This window comes from Mixophyes fleayi, chromosome 3 (assembly GCF_038048845.1).
Source record: "Mixophyes fleayi isolate aMixFle1 chromosome 3, aMixFle1.hap1, whole genome shotgun sequence".
In the NCBI taxonomy this organism is placed as follows: domain Eukaryota; kingdom Metazoa; phylum Chordata; class Amphibia; order Anura; family Limnodynastidae; genus Mixophyes; species Mixophyes fleayi.
This window is the reverse complement of record NC_134404.1, coordinates 60,243,478-60,262,841: the sequence shown is the minus strand read 5'-3', so window position 1 is coordinate 60,262,841 and position 19,364 is coordinate 60,243,478. Positions and strand designations below refer to the sequence as shown.

At 43.8% G+C, this 19,364-nt stretch overlaps 1 protein-coding gene across 6 annotated transcripts in view; it reads right to left on the bottom strand.

Annotated features, from left to right (window-relative positions):
• Positions 1-1,635: 1,635 nt before the first annotated feature.
• The window catches only part of LOC142143592 (alpha-1,4-N-acetylglucosaminyltransferase-like), a 292,621-nt gene continuing 274,892 nt past the window's right edge, over positions 1,636-19,364 (bottom strand). For all 6 annotated transcript variants that reach the window (XM_075201556.1, XM_075201555.1, XM_075201550.1 and 3 more), the window contains one exon: positions 1,636-3,066. In XM_075201556.1, the coding sequence (XP_075057657.1) occupies positions 2,494-3,066 (573 nt within the window). In that variant the 3' untranslated portion in view covers positions 1,636-2,493. The remainder of the gene's footprint in view (positions 3,067-19,364) is intronic.

Here is a 19,364-nt window from a genome sequence, read left to right as displayed (position 1 = left end):
GACAGCGGGATTATGAGTCAGAGCCTCGTTTTAAGTTTCGGAATCGGCAGGAATACCCGGACAGTGCTCGGATCTGACTCGGATCTGCACTGTTCGGGTGGGCTCGGATTTAAGAAATCCGAGCCCGCTCATCCTTAGTTATAAACTACAAGGAGAGTTGGTACATTCCTACAAGGATAGATGATCACCCAACATTTACATCCATACAAATAACCACGGGCCTGATTCATTAAGGTTCTTAAATGAAGAGGATTCTCATTTCAGTCTCCTGGACAAAACCATGTTACAATGGAAGGGGTGCAAATAAGTGTTCTGTTTTACACATAAGTTAACTACTGACTGTTTTTTCATGTAACACACAAATATCAACTTTAAATTTCAGTGTACAAATAAGCTATCAAATATTTGTGTGTTACATGAAAAAACAGTCAGTATTTAACTTATGTGTAAAACAGAACACTTATTTGCACCCCTTCCATTGTAACATGGTTTTGTCCAGGAGACTGAATTGAGCATCCTCTTCATTTGAGATCCTTAATGAATCAGGCCCCACATCTTCTACACATCAAGAAAAATTAAGATATAACTACTGGGTGGTTTGCTACATGCAGGTAAGGTCTCTTCCCCAACTCCCACTAACACCTATTCTTTTCATTTGAACAGATCTATAAAATTGGCACCACGTCCTAAGTTATGGAACCCCCAAGCACCACAAAGAAATAGACCTGGAAACCTTCTATCTCTACAGTAGGCAGCACCTCTATGACTCCAAAAACATTTTGTTAGGTTAATAGGCTGCTAGCAACAAATGACCATAGTCTGTCTGTGTGTGTTAGAGAATTTAGACTGTAAGCTCCATTGGGGCAGGGACTGATGTGAGTGTGCTCTCTGTACATCACTGCGGAATTAGTGCAGCTATGTAAATAAATGATGATGATGATGATAAACAGAACAACAACAAGCTCAGGGCAGCACTGTGGCTTAGTGATTAACACTTCTGCCTCATAGCACTGGGGTAATGAGTTTGATTCCGGCCATTGCCTTATCTATGTGGAGTTTGTATGTTCTCTCTGTGTTTGTGTGGGTTTCCTCTGGGTTCTCTGGTTTCCTCCAACTGGTAGGTTAATTGGCTGCTATTAAATTGCCCTTAGTCTTTATCGGTCTGTGTGTATCTTAGGGGATTTAGATTGTAAGCTCCAAAGGGACTGGGACTGATGTGAATGAGTTCTCTGTACAGCGCTGTGGAATTAGTGGCACTATATAAATAAATAGATGAGGATGGAGTCCTAAACCCTTTTCTATATACAAAAATATATAAAAAGTGATGGACTGCGCTAATCTCAGCTGCTGCTAATCCACCTAATGGAACCACACAATTGTTCCCAACAGAAAGAAAGAATATATAGAATATATAATGGATAGGAGTATACAGCATGGCTGAGTGTGCTCACATATACTCATACCACGTGTTGGATGACATTTTGTATCAATTGTTTTGTTCAGAGTATATGTGAGCACACTCAGCCGCGCTTTTCTATATACAGTATATAAATTGGCATTATTGCATACACCATTATAAACATGACTTAGTAAGCCTTTTTTTTTTACGTCAGCATTAAGACAGAACAATTGTAATATAAAACAATGGATGGCGACAGAATCGCATCATAATTTAATAAAGATCTGATATCACTTTTAGTACCGTTCCAACTTACAGAAAAACAAAGACATATTTCATTATCACTAATACCAGAGGTGCCTAATCAAAGTATCATTTGAACTCCCATAAATTTAAGTCCCCTTATTGCCTGGGATAGGTAAGACAAAGGTTTCACAGACACTGACAAAGGAAGTGACTAGAATGTTATATATAGATAAACTAATATCTGTATAAGAATAATGCTTAGCGCTAGAATATGTACATGTATTGTGCCTTTATTAATCAAAATATACTTATTAACAACGTGGGACTGAGTCATTAAGGAGAGCAAAGCAAAATAAAGGTGTAAGTTTGCTCCTAGATAAACCATGTTACAATGCAAGCAGTACAAATTAGTTTATTATTTTGCACATAACTTAAATACTCACTATTTGTCATGTAGCACACAGATATTTGTTAGCTTTATTTTTACGCTGAAATTTAAAGTTGATCTAGGACATGCCCTTCCCCAACTATAAATTTGTCATTTTAAATTTACCTCCCCCTCCAATGCAACATGGATTTGCCCAGGTGCAAAGTTACTCCTTTTTTATGCTTTACTCTCCCTAATGACTCGGGCCCTGTAAATCATTGGGCTGCCTGCATAATTTCAGTACATGGATAGTGTTAACCCTTAGTTTGACACAACAGCTTTATGTAATTTACTATAAAAGTTATAGCTTTGATTTAGATCCACATTTTCCTGTGCTTCCACGAGGATATGTGTGCAGTGTGCACACATGTCTAATGTAAATAGACAATTGACAAATGGGATCTGTTTAAAGACGAGCAGTCTAACTCCTTATCACTACTGCATATGTAGAAGGACAATACTGTTTGTAGAGATGTTCCACCAATGTGTTACTACCAGGAACCATAGTTAATTTTCCGCGACTCATGTAATTCCACAGGTGCAAAGCATAAGAGTCCTTAAAAGTTGGCAATTTATCCCACACCTCATAATACCTTCTCCAAGATGCATCTCGGAGAGGATAAAACCGGTCAGGATGTAAGAAAGTGATGTTTCCACATATGATATCTTCTACACTCTTAAAGTTAGGTAAGACACAGTATTGTTTTAGAATACGGCTAAAGAGAAGTGGTCCTTGTTGTCCCCATAGTTGGCCATTATACTTCTGAACAAAATCTATCATACTTTTCCAATTGAAATAATCATGGGAAGTGAATCCAAAGACACCATTGCTAGAAATCTGATTAGACTCTCCAGCCAGAAAGTTCTTATGTGGGATGGTCCGAATTGAGATAGTGTCAGTGTCCATATAAAGGCTACCATATTTCCACATCAGAGCCAACCTACAGGCATCAGCACTGACATGGGTCCAGTGGATTTCCGCTTTTGGATTGACCTGCAAGTAAAATAAAAATACAGATAAGTGTCAGTATTTAATAAAGAAAGGAAAATAGTAAACAGATAGTGGATACTGTTGTTATGTTAACAGAGGGGGAAATAAAACTCATGCTACCAAATGAGACAATACACTTTTGTGTTTTTAATTGTTTTGTACTAACTGCTATGCATTATTTTGAACACTTCTCATTTAATTTCAGTGCATTAGATATGTGTCCCCCCAGCCCAGTGGTAGTCATCTTACCGATGAGTAGAATTGCGACAACAGGGATGTACAGTCATGACCAAAAGTTTTGAGAATGACACAAATATTGGTTTTCACAGAGTTTACTGCTTCAGTGTTTTTAGACATTTTTGTCAGATGTTGCTATAATATACGGAAGTAAAATTACAAGCATTTTATAAGTGTCAAAGGCTTTTATTGACAATTACATTAAATTTATGCAAAGAGTCAATATTGTGTTGACCCTTCTTTTTGAAGGCCTCTGCAATTCGCCCTGGCATACTGTCAATCAACTTCTGGGCCACATACTGACTGATGGCCAACCATTCTTGCCTAATCAATGTTTGGAGTTTGTCAGAATTTGGGAGTTTTTGTTTGTCCACCCGCCTCTTGATAAGTGACCACAAGTTCTCAATCGGATTAAGGTCTTTGGAGTTTCCTGGACATTGACACAAATTTCGATGTTTTGAACCCCAAACCACTTAGTTATCACTTTTGCCTTATGGCAAGGTGCTCCATCATGCTGGAAAGGGCATTGTTTGTCACCAAACTATTCTTGGATGGTTGGGAGCAGTTGCTCTTGGAGGATGTTTTGATACCATTCTTTATTCATGTCTGTGTTCTTAGGCAAAATTGTGAATGAGCCCACTCCCTGGGCTGAGAAGCAACCCCACACATGAATGGTCTCAAGATGCTTTACTGTTGGCATGACACAGGACTGATGGTAGTGCTCACGGTTCCTTCTCCAAACAAGCATTTTTACAGATGCCCAAAATAATCTGAGAGGGGATTCATTAGAGAAAATTACTTCATCCCAGTCCTCAGCAGTCCAATCCCTGTACCTTTTGCAGAATATCAGTATATCCCTGATGTTTTTACTGTAGAGAATTGGCTTCTTTGCTGGCCTTCTTGACACCAGGCCATCCTCCAAAAGTCTTTACCTCACTGTGCGTGCAGATGCACTCACACCTGCCTACTGCCATTCCTGAGCAAGCTCTGCACTAGTGGTACCAGATACTGCTACTAAATCAACTTTAGTGTCACTCACCGGACTGTGAGTGCTTCTTCCCGGACATTTAGGAACCGTGGCCGTCCTCCATCCTGAGGGACTGCGCATGCGCAGCCCTTTCCAAACCTTCAGTGTATGTTCCTTTAACTTAATTGGCAGATCAGGCAACCTCCCTATATTAAGCACCTGTGGTCAACACCACGTTGCCTGATCTTGGAGTCTCATTCCCCATGAGTCTCTGAAGGTGTTCCTGTGTTTCCTTGTTTATTCAGCCCTGCTGATTCCTGTGGTTTCCAAACCACTTCTACCTCTGTGGTTTCCAAACCACTTCTGCTACTGTGGTTCCCATACCACTTCTACCATCTACTGTATCATCGTGACTGTGAGCTGATTCCTATCCGCTGCCTCCGTGCACTACAGTCTTCTAATCACTTCAACTCTACCATGTATCATTAGGACTGTTAGCTGATGCCTATCCGCTGCCTCCGTACATTACAGGCTTCAACCACATCCACTCACCTGTTCATGATTGTGACTGCCAGCTGATTCCTATCCGCTGCCTCCGTGCACTACAGGCTTCAACCTGCAACTCGTCTGTGTTTCATCATCGTGACTGTTTGGCTGATTCCTATCCGCTGCCTCCGTGCACTACAGTCTTCAACCTGCAACTCGCCTGTGTTTCATCATCGTGACTGCTAGCTGATTCCTACCCGCTGCCTCTGTGCGCTTCAGTCTTCAGTCCTTGTCAACTCTACCGTGTTTCCTTGAGTCTGCTGCCACTATTGCTACCCGCTACTCTCCGTGATCATCTGTTCCAGTTCAACTCTGCTCCGGTGTCCCATCGTTACTGCACCTGCTGGTTGCTATTGGTTACCTCCGTGTTCCCGCAGAGACCCGCTGCTGTTACTTCTCAGCGCTACTCATCCATCTACTGCTGATCCGCTCTCCACGCCTTCCGGTGTTCCCTGCTGGTCTACCTACCTGTGCGCTGCACCTGCTAGACCCCTGCTTCACCCATCCAGGGACTTGTATCCTGCTGGCCTCCTGCCCTTCAGGTATCTCTGCACTCCTGTCTGACTGCCTTCTCCTGAACCACGGTATGCATACTTCCCATTGACTGTGCTGTGTATTGCATACCTTGCTGGACTGTGTTGGTTCTCCTCTGGAGTGTACTATCCGCTGAGTCTATTGCCATCATTGACTGTGTTGGTTCTCCTCTGGAGTGTACTATCTGCTGACTCTACTGCCATCATTGACTGTGTTATCTCATGCCGGATTACTTCAAGAGACTTTCTATATTGGCAGTGTTGTTCAGTCATTTATACATTTATATTGTGCATATTACTGTGGATCAAAGTCAAGGTGCCCGTGTATATATTGTGTTGCAGTCTCTCCCCGTGCACCTCCTCACATATATATTCAGTAGTACAACTTGCTAGTGGCAGACCACTGACTCCTGTTTACAGTTTCACCTGTTCCAGTATCCTCTCACATAGCAGTGGTACAACTTGCTAACGCAGACCACTGACTCCCCGGATACCTCCACTTGGATTCCATTCCTTCACTCAGACAGCGGTACAACTTGCTATCCGCAGACCGCTGACTCTCATCACCTCCTCGTTCTGTTGGACATTCCTCCTCACTATAGCAGTGGTACAACTTGCTCCCGCAGACCACTGACTACCTTCACGTGTCCTTTGTCCATACAGTTCCTCGTGTATTACTACCTCCATATTGCCAGTGCTGCTAGTCATAGACTTTCCTGAGCATCTCATCATCTGCTATTTCCTGTTCCGTGATCACCCTGCTACCAGAGTACCATATTACCACCTATACTGCTTTGGTAAGCCTATCACCTGGTGATCCCTGGGTAAAGACTCCTAGTGCCCGTGACAGTAAGATCAGGCCATGACAGACCCAGATACGGAACCTACTGCTAAAGAGATGCTGCAGCATCTGGTCAGCCGTGTGGAGCAACAGGATGCTCGCCAACAGCTGTTACTTCAATGTTACCAATCGTTAACCTCCCAAGGAACATCTGGACAGACTGTTACAGCTAGTATTGAAGCTCCTGTGCTTTCCTCCGTTTCCCCAGTGCCATCCCAGGTGTCTACAGCTCCTACGCTTCACCTGCCTACTCCGTCAAAATATGACGGGGACCCCAAAACTTGTAGAGGTTTCCTTAACCAATGTTCAGTCCATTTTGAACTCCAACCTCAAAATTTTTCTACCCATCGTTCCAGAGTGGCCTATCTTATCTCATTGTTTTCTGGACAAGCCCTGGCTTGGGCCTCCCCTCTGTGGGAAAGAAACGATCCAATTCTACAAGATAGTGCCAAATTCATTTCCACGTTCCGAAGTGTGTTCGATGAACCAGGTCGTGTGACCTCCGCTGCTTCCAGCATTCTTCGTTTGCGACAAGGCTCCCATACAGTAGGACAGTATGTCATTCAATTTAGGATCTTAGCCTCTGAACTTCAGTGGAACACTGAAGCATTAGTTGCCGCCTTCTGGCAGGGGCTCTCCGATAAAATTAAAGATGCACTGACTACCCAAGAGCTTCCTTCGTCACTAGAAGATTTGATCTCTCTTTGCCATCGTGTAGACATGAGATTTCGTGAAAGAGAATCTGAGAAAACAACTTCTGCTAAAGCACCTCTTCGTTTAAACCCTCAATTTCGTCCAGTTTCACCTTCTGTGATTCCCATGGAGATAGGACGTTCCAAATTATCTTTAGAAGAGAGGAAACGAAGAGTAAAGAATAGACTCTGTATCTATTGTGCTGATTCCACACATATGCTCAGTTCTTGCCCTAAGAAATCGGGAAATGCCAGGCCCTAACTAGTTCTGGAGAGGTGAAGTTAGGGTCCCTGGAGTCCTCTCCATTGTCTATGAAATCTAAAGTCTGCGCTTTCGATGTTACGATTTCCTTTGCTACCAAATCCTTTGAGTCACAGGCATTGATTGATTCCGGAGCAGCAGGAAATTTCATTTCTAAATCACTAGTGAATCAATGGTCCCTACCAGTGATCACTTTAAAAACACCCATTACTGTGACGGCTATAGATGGATCACGTCTCATCAATGGTCTCATCACCCAGAGTACGTCTCCAGTAACCCTTCAGATTGGTGTACTACACCATGAAGAAATTTCGTTTTTAATTCTTCCTGTTACGACAAGTCCGATTGTCTTAGGCCTTCCATGGCTTCAATGTCACTCTCCCCAGATTGACTGGCGCACCCCTCAAGTTACGTCTTGGGGGCCTGAATGTCACCATCGTTGTCTCTCTCAAGTTATTCCTCTTAAAGTACAGCAATCTTCCATCTCATCTTCCTCCCCGGGACTCCCTCCTCAGTATGCTTCATTTGCCGATGTGTTTGATAAAGCTCAGTCTGAACGTCTTCCTCCTCATCGTTCTTGGGATTGTCCGATCGACCTTCTACCTGGCAAGACTCCTCCCAGGGGTCGGGTCTATCCTCTCTCGTTACCTGAAACTCAAGCCACATCTGAGTACATACAGGAGAATCTCCAGCGTGGGTTCATTCGACCTTCCACCTCTCCCGCTGGAGCTGGGTTCTTCTTCGTCAAAAAGAAGGATGGATCATTACGCCCTTGTATAGATTTTCGTGGACTCAACGCCATTACTATCAAGAATCGGTATCCCATTCCGCTGATCACTGAGCTATTTGATCGCATCAAGGGAGCTCGGATATTTACTAAGTTGGATCTTCGTGGTGCCTACAATTTAATTAGAATCCGTTCCGGTGACGAATGGAAGACCGCGTTTAACACCAGAGATGGGCATTACGAATATTTAGTAATGCCCTTCGGGCTGTGTAATGCCCCCGCGGTTTTCCAGGGTTTCATCAATGAGATCTTTCGGGACTTATTATATGTATGTGTCGTTGTCTACCTGGACGACATATTGATCTTCTCACAGGACCTGCCTTCTCATCACCAACATGTGGCAGAGGTCCTCTCCAGACTACGGAAAAACTCGTTGTTCTGTAAATTGGAAAAATGTTCATTCGAGTTACCCCAGATTCCATTCTTGGGGTATATAGTTTCCGGAGTTGGCCTGAAGATGGATCCAGACAAAGTAAATGCTGTACTACATTGGCCTCAGCCAACTACTCTTCGTGCCATCCAGCGTTTTTTAGGTTTTGCCAATTACTATAGACGCTTCATTCAAGACTTCTCATCCATTGCATCTCCCATTGTGGCCTTAACTCGGAAAGGGGCTAATACTAAGCAATGGTCATCTGAGGCTCTCCAAGCCTTTCAAATCCTCAAAGAGTCCTTCTCGTCTGCTCCCATTCTGCGACAACCTGATGTGACACTCCCCTTCTTCCTAGAAGTAGATGCCTCTAATGTGGGCTTAGGAGCTATTCTCTCCCAACGCTCGGAGCAACAAAAATTACACCCTTGTGCCTTCTACTCTCGGGGTCTTCTGCCCGCAGAGAAAAACTATACTATCGGGGACAAGGAGTTGCTGGCCATCAAAGCTGCATTAGAGGAATGGAGATACTTGTTGGAAGGAGCTCGCCATCCGGTGACGATCTTCACGGATCATAAGAACTTGTCATATTTGTAATCTGTTCAATGCTTGAACCCTCGTCAAGCAAGATGGTCTCTTTTCTTTTCCCGTTTTGAATTAATTATAACCTTCAAACCAGCTGCTAAGAACAAGAAAGCTGACGCTCTATCTCGAGCTTTTGTGACGTCCTCTGATGTAGAAGAGGTTCCCAACCATGCTATTCTAGACCCCAAATGTATTTCTCTGGCTGCTTCATCCACCAAAATGCTACCATTTGGGAAGACCCTCGTGCCTCCTACTCTGAGGAGGAAAATCCTTTCGTGGTTCCATGCCTCTCGTTTTTCTGGACACGCCGGTGAACATAAGACCTTTGAGATTCTCTCTCGTAGTTACTGGTGGCCTTCAATGAGGAGAGACGTCAAAGAGTTTATTGCTTCCTGTGATTTATGTTCTCAGTTCAAATCCTCCCGCAGAACTCCAGCAGGGTTGCTGCGACCACTACCCATTCCGTCCAAGCCTTGGACCCATATTAGTATGGATTTCGTTACTGATTTGCCACCAAGTAAGAATCACAATACTATTTGGGTAGTGGTAGACAGATTTTCGAAGATGGCTCATTTCGTCCCTCTGTCCGGTTTACCTTCCTCGTCTACTCTGGCTGAACATTTCATTAAAGAAATCTTCCGCATCCATGGATGTCCGTCTGAGATTGTGTCAGATAGAGGAGTACAATTCGTTTCCAGATTCTGGCGGGCCCTTTGTAAAACCTTGGGCATACGATTAGCACTCTCATCGTCTTACCATCCGCAATCTAACGGACAAACGGAACGAGTCAATCAAGATCTTGAGACTTTTATTAGGATGTTCTCTTCAGCCAACCAAGACAACTGGGTAGAATTGCTCCCTTGGGCTGAATTCGCCCATAACAACATGTACCATGAGTCATCATCCAAAACTCCATTCTTTGTGGTCTACGGTCACCATCCGTCTTTTCCGGAATTTCCTGCCCTCCCGCCCACCCAAGTTCCTGCTGTGGAGACTGCTTGTCAGACCTTCAAAAATATCTGGTCTCAGGTCAAAACCTGTTTAAAGAAGACATCTAACAAATATAAGTCTTTCGCAGATAAGAAGAGGCGGGCTATTCCACCACTAAAAATTGGAGATCGGGTTTGGTTATCTACCAAAAATATTCGTTTGAAGGTTCCATCTATGAAATTCGCCCCTCGTTTTATTGGTCCATATAGGATCATTCAAGTTATCAATCCAGTATGTGTTAAACTTCTTCTTCCTAAGAATCTTCGGATTTCCAATGCCTTCCATGTGTCCTTACTCAAACCTCTTATTATCAATCGTTTCTCGACTCCTCCCTCAGCACCGCAGCCAGTTCAAGTTCATCAGGAGGAGGATTTCGAGATTACTGAGGTATTGGATGCAAAAATTTCGCGAGGAGTCCTCCGTTTCCTCGTTCATTGGAAGGGCTTTGGTCCTGAAGAGCGTTCATGGATCAAAGCTGAAGATCTTAATGCTCCTGCCCTTCTGAAGAAGTTTTATTCCAAAAATCCGGACAAGCCCGGTTCCAGGCGTTCTGTGCCCACCTTTAAAAGGGGGGGTACTGTCACTCACCGGACTGTGAGTGCTTCTTCCCGGACATTTAGGAACCGTGGCCGTCCTCCATCCTGAGGGACTGCGCATGCGCAGCCCTTTCCAAACCTTCAGTGTATGTTCCTTTAACTTAATTGGCAGATCAGGCAACCTCCCTATATTAAGCACCTGTGGTCAACACCACGTTGCCTGATCTTGGAGTCTCATTCCCCATGAGTCTCTGAAGGTGTTCCTGTGTTTCCTTGTTTATTCAGCCCTGCTGATTCCTGTGGTTTCCAAACCACTTCTACCTCTGGTTTCCAAACCACTTCTGCTACTGTGGTTCCCATACCACTTCTACCATCTACTGTATCATCGTGACTGTGAGCTGATTCCTATCCGCTGCCTCCGTGCACTACAGTCTTCTAATCACTTCAACTCTACCATGTATCATTAGGACTGTTAGCTGATGCCTATCCGCTGCCTCCGTACATTACAGGCTTCAACCACATCCACTCACCTGTTCATGATTGTGACTGCCAGCTGATTCCTATCCGCTGCCTCCGTGCACTACAGGCTTCAACCTGCAACTCGTCTGTGTTTCATCATCGTGACTGTTTGGCTGATTCCTATCCGCTGCCTCCGTGCACTACAGTCTTCAACCTGCAACTCGCCTGTGTTTCATCATCGTGACTGCTAGCTGATTCCTACCCGCTGCCTCTGTGCGCTTCAGTCTTCAGTCCTTGTCAACTCTACCGTGTTTCCTTGAGTCTGCTGCCACTATTGCTACCCGCTACTCTCCGTGATCATCTGTTCCAGTTCAACTCTGCTCCGGTGTCCCATCGTTACTGCACCTGCTGGTTGCTATTGGTTACCTCCGTGTTCCCGCAGAGACCCGCTGCTGTTACTTCTCAGCGCTACTCATCCATCTACTGCTGATCCGCTCTCCACGCCTTCCGGTGTTCCCTGCTGGTCTACCTACCTGTGCGCTGCACCTGCTAGACCCCTGCTTCACCCATCCAGGGACTTGTATCCTGCTGGCCTCCTGCCCTTCAGGTATCTCTGCACTCCTGTCTGACTGCCTTCTCCTGAACCACGGTATGCATACTTCCCATTGACTGTGCTGTGTATTGCATACCTTGCTGGACTGTGTTGGTTCTCCTCTGGAGTGTACTATCCGCTGAGTCTATTGCCATCATTGACTGTGTTGGTTCTCCTCTGGAGTGTACTATCTGCTGACTCTACTGCCATCATTGACTGTGTTATCTCATGCCGGATTACTTCAAGAGACTTTCTATATTGGCAGTGTTGTTCAGTCATTTATACATTTATATTGTGCATATTACTGTGGATCAAAGTCAAGGTGCCCGTGTATATATTGTGTTGCAGTCTCTCCCCGTGCACCTCCTCACATATATATTCAGTAGTACAACTTGCTAGTGGCAGACCACTGACTCCTGTTTACAGTTTCACCTGTTCCAGTATCCTCTCACATAGCAGTGGTACAACTTGCTAACGCAGACCACTGACTCCCCGGATACCTCCACTTGGATTCCATTCCTTCACTCAGACAGCGGTACAACTTGCTATCCGCAGACCGCTGACTCTCATCACCTCCTCGTTCTGTTGGACATTCCTCCTCACTATAGCAGTGGTACAACTTGCTCCCGCAGACCACTGACTACCTTCACGTGTCCTTTGTCCATACAGTTCCTCGTGTATTACTACCTCCATATTGCCAGTGCTGCTAGTCATAGACTTTCCTGAGCATCTCATCATCTGCTATTTCCTGTTCCGTGATCACCCTGCTACCAGAGTACTATATTACCACCTATACTGCTTTGGTAAGCCTATCACCTGGTGATCCCTGGGTAAAGACTCCTAGTGCCCGTGACATTTAGGAGATGGTCCTGGTGCTTGCTGGACATTCTTGGGCACCCTGAAGCCTCCTTCACAACTATTGAACGTCTTTCCTTGAAGTTCTTGATGATCCGATAAATTGATGATAAGTTGATTTAGGTGCAATCTTACTAGTAGCAATACCCTTCCCTGTGAAGCACTTTTTGTGCAAAGCAATGATGACTGCATGGGTTTCCTTGCAGAAAACCATGGTTAACAGAGAAAGAACAATGATTTTGAGCACCACCCTCCTTTTAAAGCTTCCAGTCTGTTATTCTAACTCAATCAGCATGACAGAGTGATCTCCAGCCTTGTCTTCGTCAACACTCTCACCTGTGTTAATGAGAGAATCGCTGACCTGATGTCAGCTGGTCCTTTTGTGGCAGGGCTGAAATGCAGTGGAAATGTTGTTTTTGGGATAAAGTTAATTGTCGTTGTCTTCTTCATGACATTTTGGAGTATATGCAAATTGCCATCATAAAAACTGAGGCTGCAGACTTCGTGAAAAATAATATCTGTGTCATTCTCAAAACTTTTTACCATGACTGAAGACACTAAAGTGGTGATAGGTATTAAACATACAGAATAAGTGACAGCAAAGATATGCGACAGGAGTCAATGCCAGATGCTGGTCTTAAGTAGGGATGTGCACCGGCGACTTTTGGTGTCTCGTGTTTTGTGTTTTGGATTTGGATTTTCTTGAGGTTTTTGGTTCCGATTTGTTTCGCAAAACACCTGCCGAAAGGTTTTGGTTCGGATTTAAGGTTTTGGATTCGGATTTTTTTTGAAAAAAGCAAAAAAAGTTCAAAAATCAAGTTTTTGGGCTTATTTTCAGTCCTACGCTATTATTAACCTCAATAACATTCAATAACAATCATTTCCACCAATTTACAGTGTATTCTGAACACCTCACAACATTGTTATTAGTCCAAAACATTGCAACGAGGTATCTTTCTGGACTGCATAGTGGAGTGGTCCACACAATATAATAAGAAAACCATCAACTGGTCTTAATCGCACCAAAAAATGTACCTGGACTGCGTAGAGGAGTAGTCACCACAATATAATTTAAAAACCCTGAACTTGTATGAATCGCACCAAAAAATGTACCTGGACTGCGTAGAGGAGTGGTCACCACAATATAATTTAAAAACCCTGAACTTGTATGAATCGCACCAAAAAATGTACCTGGACTGTGTAGAGGAGTGGTCACCACAATATAATTTAAAAACCCTGAACTGGTATGAATCGCACCAAATAATGTACCTGGACTGCGTAGAGGATTGGTCACCACAATATAATTTAAAAACCCTGAACTTGTATGAATCACACCAAATAATGTACCTGGACTGCGTAGAGGAGTGGTCACCACAATATAATAAGAAAACCATCAACTGGTTTGAATCGCACCAAATAATGTACCTGGACTGCGTAGAGGAGTGGTCACCACAATATAATTTGAAAACCCTGAACTTGTATGAATCGCACCAAATAATGTACCTGGACTGCGTAGAGGAGTGGTCACCACAATATAATAAGAAAACCATCAACTGGTCTGAATCGCACCGAATAATGTACCTGGACTGCGTAGAGGAGTGGTCACCACAATATAATTTAAAAACCCTGAACTTGTATGAATCGCACCAAATAATGTACCTGGACTGCGTAGAGGAGTTGTCACCACAATATAATAAGAAAACCATCAACTGGTCTGAATCGCACCGAATAATGTACCTGGACTGCGTAGAGGAGTGGTCACCACAATATAATTTAAAAACCCTGAACTTGTATGAATCGCACCAAATAATGTACCTGGACTGCGTAGAGGAGTGGTCACCACAATATAATAAGAAAACCATCAACTGGTCTGAATCGCACCGAATAATGTACCTGGACTGCGTAGAGGAGTGGTCACCACAATATAATTTAAAAATCCTGAACTTGTATGAATCGCACCAAATAATGTACCTGGACTGCGTAGAGGAGTGGTCACCACAATATAATTTAAAAACCCTGAACTTGTATGAATCGCACCAAAAAAAGTTCCTGGACTGTGTAGAGGAGTGGTCACCACAATATAATTTAAAAACCCTGAACTGGTATGAATCGCACCAAATAATGTACCTGGACTGCGTAGAGGAGTGGTCACCACAATATAATTTAAAAACCCTGAACTTGTATGAATCGCACCAAAAAATGTACCTGGACTGTGTAGAGGAGTGGTCACCACAATATAATTTAAAAACCCTGAACTGGTATGAATCGCACCAAATAATGTACCTGGACTGCGTAGAGGATTGGTCACCACAATATAATTTAAAAACCCTAAACTTGTATGAATCACACCAAATAATGTACCTGGACTGCATAGAGGAGTGGTCACCACAATATAATAAGAAAACCATCAACTGGTTTGAATCGCACCAAATAATGTACCTGGACTGCGTAGAGGAGTGGTCACCACAATATAATTTGAAAACCCTGAACTTGTATGAATCGCACCAAATAATGTACCTGGACTGCGTAGAGGAGTGGTCACCACAATATAATAAGAAAACCATCAACTGGTCTGAATCGCACCGAATAATGTACCTGGACTGCGTAGAGGAGTGGTCACCACAATATAATTTAAAAACCCTGAACTTGTATGAATCGCACCAAATAATGTACCTGGACTGCGTAGAGGAGTGGTCACCACAATATAATTTAAAAACCCTGAACTTGTATGAATCGCACCAAATAATGTACCTGGACTGCGTAGAGGAGTGGTCACCACAATATAATAAGAAAACCATCAACTGGTCTGAATCGCACCGAATAATGTACCTGGACTGCGTAGAGGAGTGGTCACCACAATATAATTTAAAAATCCTGAACTTGTATGAATCGCACCAAATAATGTACCTGGACTGCGTAGAGGAGTGGTCACCACAATATAATTTAAAAACCCTGAACTTGTATGAATCGCACCAAAAAATGTACCTGGACTGTGTAGAGGAGTGGTCACCACAATATAATTTAAAAACCCTGAACTGGTATGAATCGCACCAAATAATGTACCTGGACTGCGTAGAGGAGTGGTCACCACAATATAATTTAAAAACCCTGAACTTGTATGAATCGCACCAAAAAATGTACCTGGACTGTGTAGAGGAGTGGTCACCACAATATAATTTAAAAACCCTGAACTGGTATGAATCGCACCAAATAATGTACCTGGACTGCGTAGAGGATTGGTCACCACAATATAATTTAAAAACCCTAAACTTGTATGAATCACACCAAATAATGTACCTGGACTGCATAGAGGAGTGGTCACCACAATATAATAAGAAAACCATCAACTGGTTTGAATCGCACCAAATAATGTACCTGGACTGCGTAGAGGAGTGGTCACCACAATATAATTTGAAAACCCTGAACTTGTATGAATCGCACCAAATAATGTACCTGGACTGCGTAGAGGAGTGGTCACCACAATATAATAAGAAAACCATCAACTGGTCTGAATCGCACCGAATAATGTACCTGGACTGCGTAGAGGAGTGGTCACCACAATATAATTTAAAAACCCTGAACTTGTATGAATCGCACCAAATAATGTACCTGGACTGCGTAGAGGAGTGGTCACCACAATATAATAAGAAAACCATCAACTGGTCTGAATCGCACCGAATAATGTACCTGGACTGCGTAGAGGAGTGGTCACCACAATATAATTTAAAAACCCTGAACTGGTATGAATCGCACCAAATAATGTACCTGGACTGCGTAGAGGATTGGTCACCACAATATAATTTAAAAACCCTGAACTTGTATGAATCACACCAAATAATGTACCTGGACTGCATAGAGGAGTGGTCACCACAATATAATAAGAAAACCATCAACTGGTTTGAATCGCACCAAATAATGTACCTGGACTGCGTAGAGGAGTGGTCACCACAATATAATTTGAAAACCCTGAACTTGTATGAATCGCACCAAATAATGTACCTGGACTGCGTAGAGGAGTGGTCACCACAATATAATAAGAAAACCATCAACTGGTCTGAATCGCACCGAATAATGTACCTGGACTGCGTAGAGGAGTGGTCACCACAATATAATTTAAAAACCCTGAACTTGTATGAATCGCACCAAATAATGTACCTGGACTGCGTAGAGGAGTGGTCACCACAATATAATAAGAAAACCATCAACTGGTCTGAATCGCACCGAATAATGTACCTGGACTGCGTAGAGGAGTGGTCACCACAATATAATTTAAAAATCCTGAACTTGTATGAATCGCACCAAATAATGTACCTGGACTGCGTAGAGGAGTGGTCACCACAATATAATTTAAAAACCCTGAACTTGTATGAATCGCACCAAATAATGTACCTGGACTGCGTAGAGGAGTGGTCACCACAATATAATAAGAAAACCATCAACTGGTCTGAATCGCACCGAATAATGTACCTGGACTGCGTAGAGGAGTGGTCACCACAATATAATTTAAAAACCCTGAACTTCTATGATTCGCACCAAATAATGTATCTGGACTGCGTAGAGGAGTGGTCACCACAATATAATTAATAAAAAACCCTCCACGGCTCGGAATTCCCAAAAAAAAAATTCTGGACTGCGTAGTGGGGTGGCCCCGGTACCCAATTTGATACCGGGGCCACAATATAATTAATACACCCTCAACTGGTCAGAATTCCACTAAACAAGTATCTGGACTGCGTAGTGGGGTGGCCCCGGTACCCAATTTGATACCGGGGCCACAATATAATAAATACACCCTCAACTGGTGAGAATTCCACCAAACAAGTATCTGGACTGCGTAGTGGAGTGGCCCCGGTACTAAATTTGGTACCGGGGCCACAATACCTCCTCCAAGTTCCAAGTGTAGTGTTTATAACATATTAACACTACACTAATTCTAGCACGTCAATACCTCTTGTTTTAAATAATGACAGGGCATTTAACTTTTGATTTAATTTTTTGAATTTGTTGACATTTTCCTTTACTTTTTGAACATGGCAAACGACTGTTGAATGGTCACATAATGCCAAAAAAAGAGTTGCAAGATGGAATTGTCCTTGGGCCCTCCCACCCACCCTTATGTTGTTGAAATAGGACATGCACACTTTAACAAACCAATCATTTCAGCGACAGGTCCTACCAAACAACTGTGGCTGAAATGATTGGTTTGTTTGGGCCCCCACACCAAAAAAACAATTCATCTCTCCCTGTACAAACTAAACAGGCTCTACTGAGGAAAGATGTCGTCCTCATCCTCCATCTCTGATTCCTCTCCCCCTACAGTGTGTACTTCCTCCTCCTCACACATTATCAATTCGTCCCCTCTGGACTCCACAACCACAGGTCCCTCTGTACTATCTGGAGGGCAGTGCTGTACTTCATTGAGGAATTGATTATTCATTTTTATAAACATCATTTTTTCAACATTGTGAGGAAGCAACCTCCTTCGCCGCTCACTGACCAGGTTCCCCGCTGCACTAAAAACTCTTTCCGAGTACACACTGGAGGCGGGACAACTCAGGTAAAATAGAGCCAGTTTGTACAGGGGCTTCCAAACTGCCTTTTTTTCCTGCCAGTAACAATATGGACTGTCTGACATGTCTATTTGGATGGTGTCAGCAAAATAATCCTCCACCATTTTTTCAATTGTGACACCATCCAATGCAGCGACAGTAGACATGTCTGCAATGGTTGGCAGGTCCTTCAGTCCAGACCAGATGTTATCAGCATCCCCGCCAGCGGCTCTTTTAGGAAAACTGAGCTTTTTCCTCGCAGCCATAGATGTGGAAGAAAATGAGGGTGGAGCTGTTGGCATGTCACGGTCCTCTTCAGAGGACAATCTTGGTGTAATCACAATGGTTTACCAGCTCCTCCCTCACTTTCTCCAGCTGCTTCTCAAAACAGCCTGATCAGGGGAATGACCTGACTCAAGCTGGCAGTGTCAGAACTGACTTCTCGTGTGGCAATTTCAAACGGCTGGAGAACCTTGCACAACACGGAAATCAGTCTCCACTGCGCTTGACTCAGGCGCATCCCCACTCCTTTGCCTATGTCGTAGATGGCTGTGTAGGCCTGAATGGCCTTTTGCTGCTCCTCCATCCTCTGCAGCATATAGAGGGTGGAGTTCCAGCGCATCACAACCTCTTGTTTGAGGTGATGGCAGGGCAGGTTCATGCTTTTTTGATGTGCCTCGAGCCTGCGGTAGGCACTGACAGAATGCCGAAAGTGTCCAGCAATTTTGCGGGCCACCGCAAGCATCTCCTGCACACCCCTGTCACTCTTGAGGTAATGCTGCACCACCAAATTAATGGTGTGGGCAAAACATGGGACGTGCTGGAAATTGCCCATATTTAATGCCCGCACAATGTTACTGGCATTGTCTGACACCACAAATCCCCATAAGAGTCTAAGTGGGGTAAGCCACTGGGAGATAATTTCCCTCAGTTTCTCTAATATGTTGTCAGCGTTGTGCCTCTTATTAAAACCTGTAATACACAATGTTGCCTGCCTTTGCACGACCAGCCACTTTGTAGATGCTGCTACTGATGCAGCTGTTGCTGCGGAAGGGGATGCATCTACCCAGTGGGCTGTCACAGTCATATAGTCCTTCGTTTGCCCAGAACCACTTGTCCACATGTCCGTAGTTAAGTGGACAGTGGGTACAACCGCATTTTTTAGAGCACTGAGGACACTTGATCGTACTTCTCTGTACATTTTTTGTATCGCCTGCCTAGTGAAGTGGAATCTCGACAGGATTTGGTACCGGGGACACAATACCTCCATCAACCCTCTAAATCCCACTCCACTGATGGCGGACACCGGGCGCATGTCTAACACCAACATTGCAGTTACAGCCGCAGTTATACGCTTTGCAATAGGGTGACTACTATCGTATTTTGTGGTCATGGCAAACGACTGTTGGACGGTCAATTGTTTTGTGAAAGACTTAGCGGTCTTACGACTTCCCCTCTGGGAAGATGACCAACTAACAGCAGCAACAGCAGCAGTGGCAG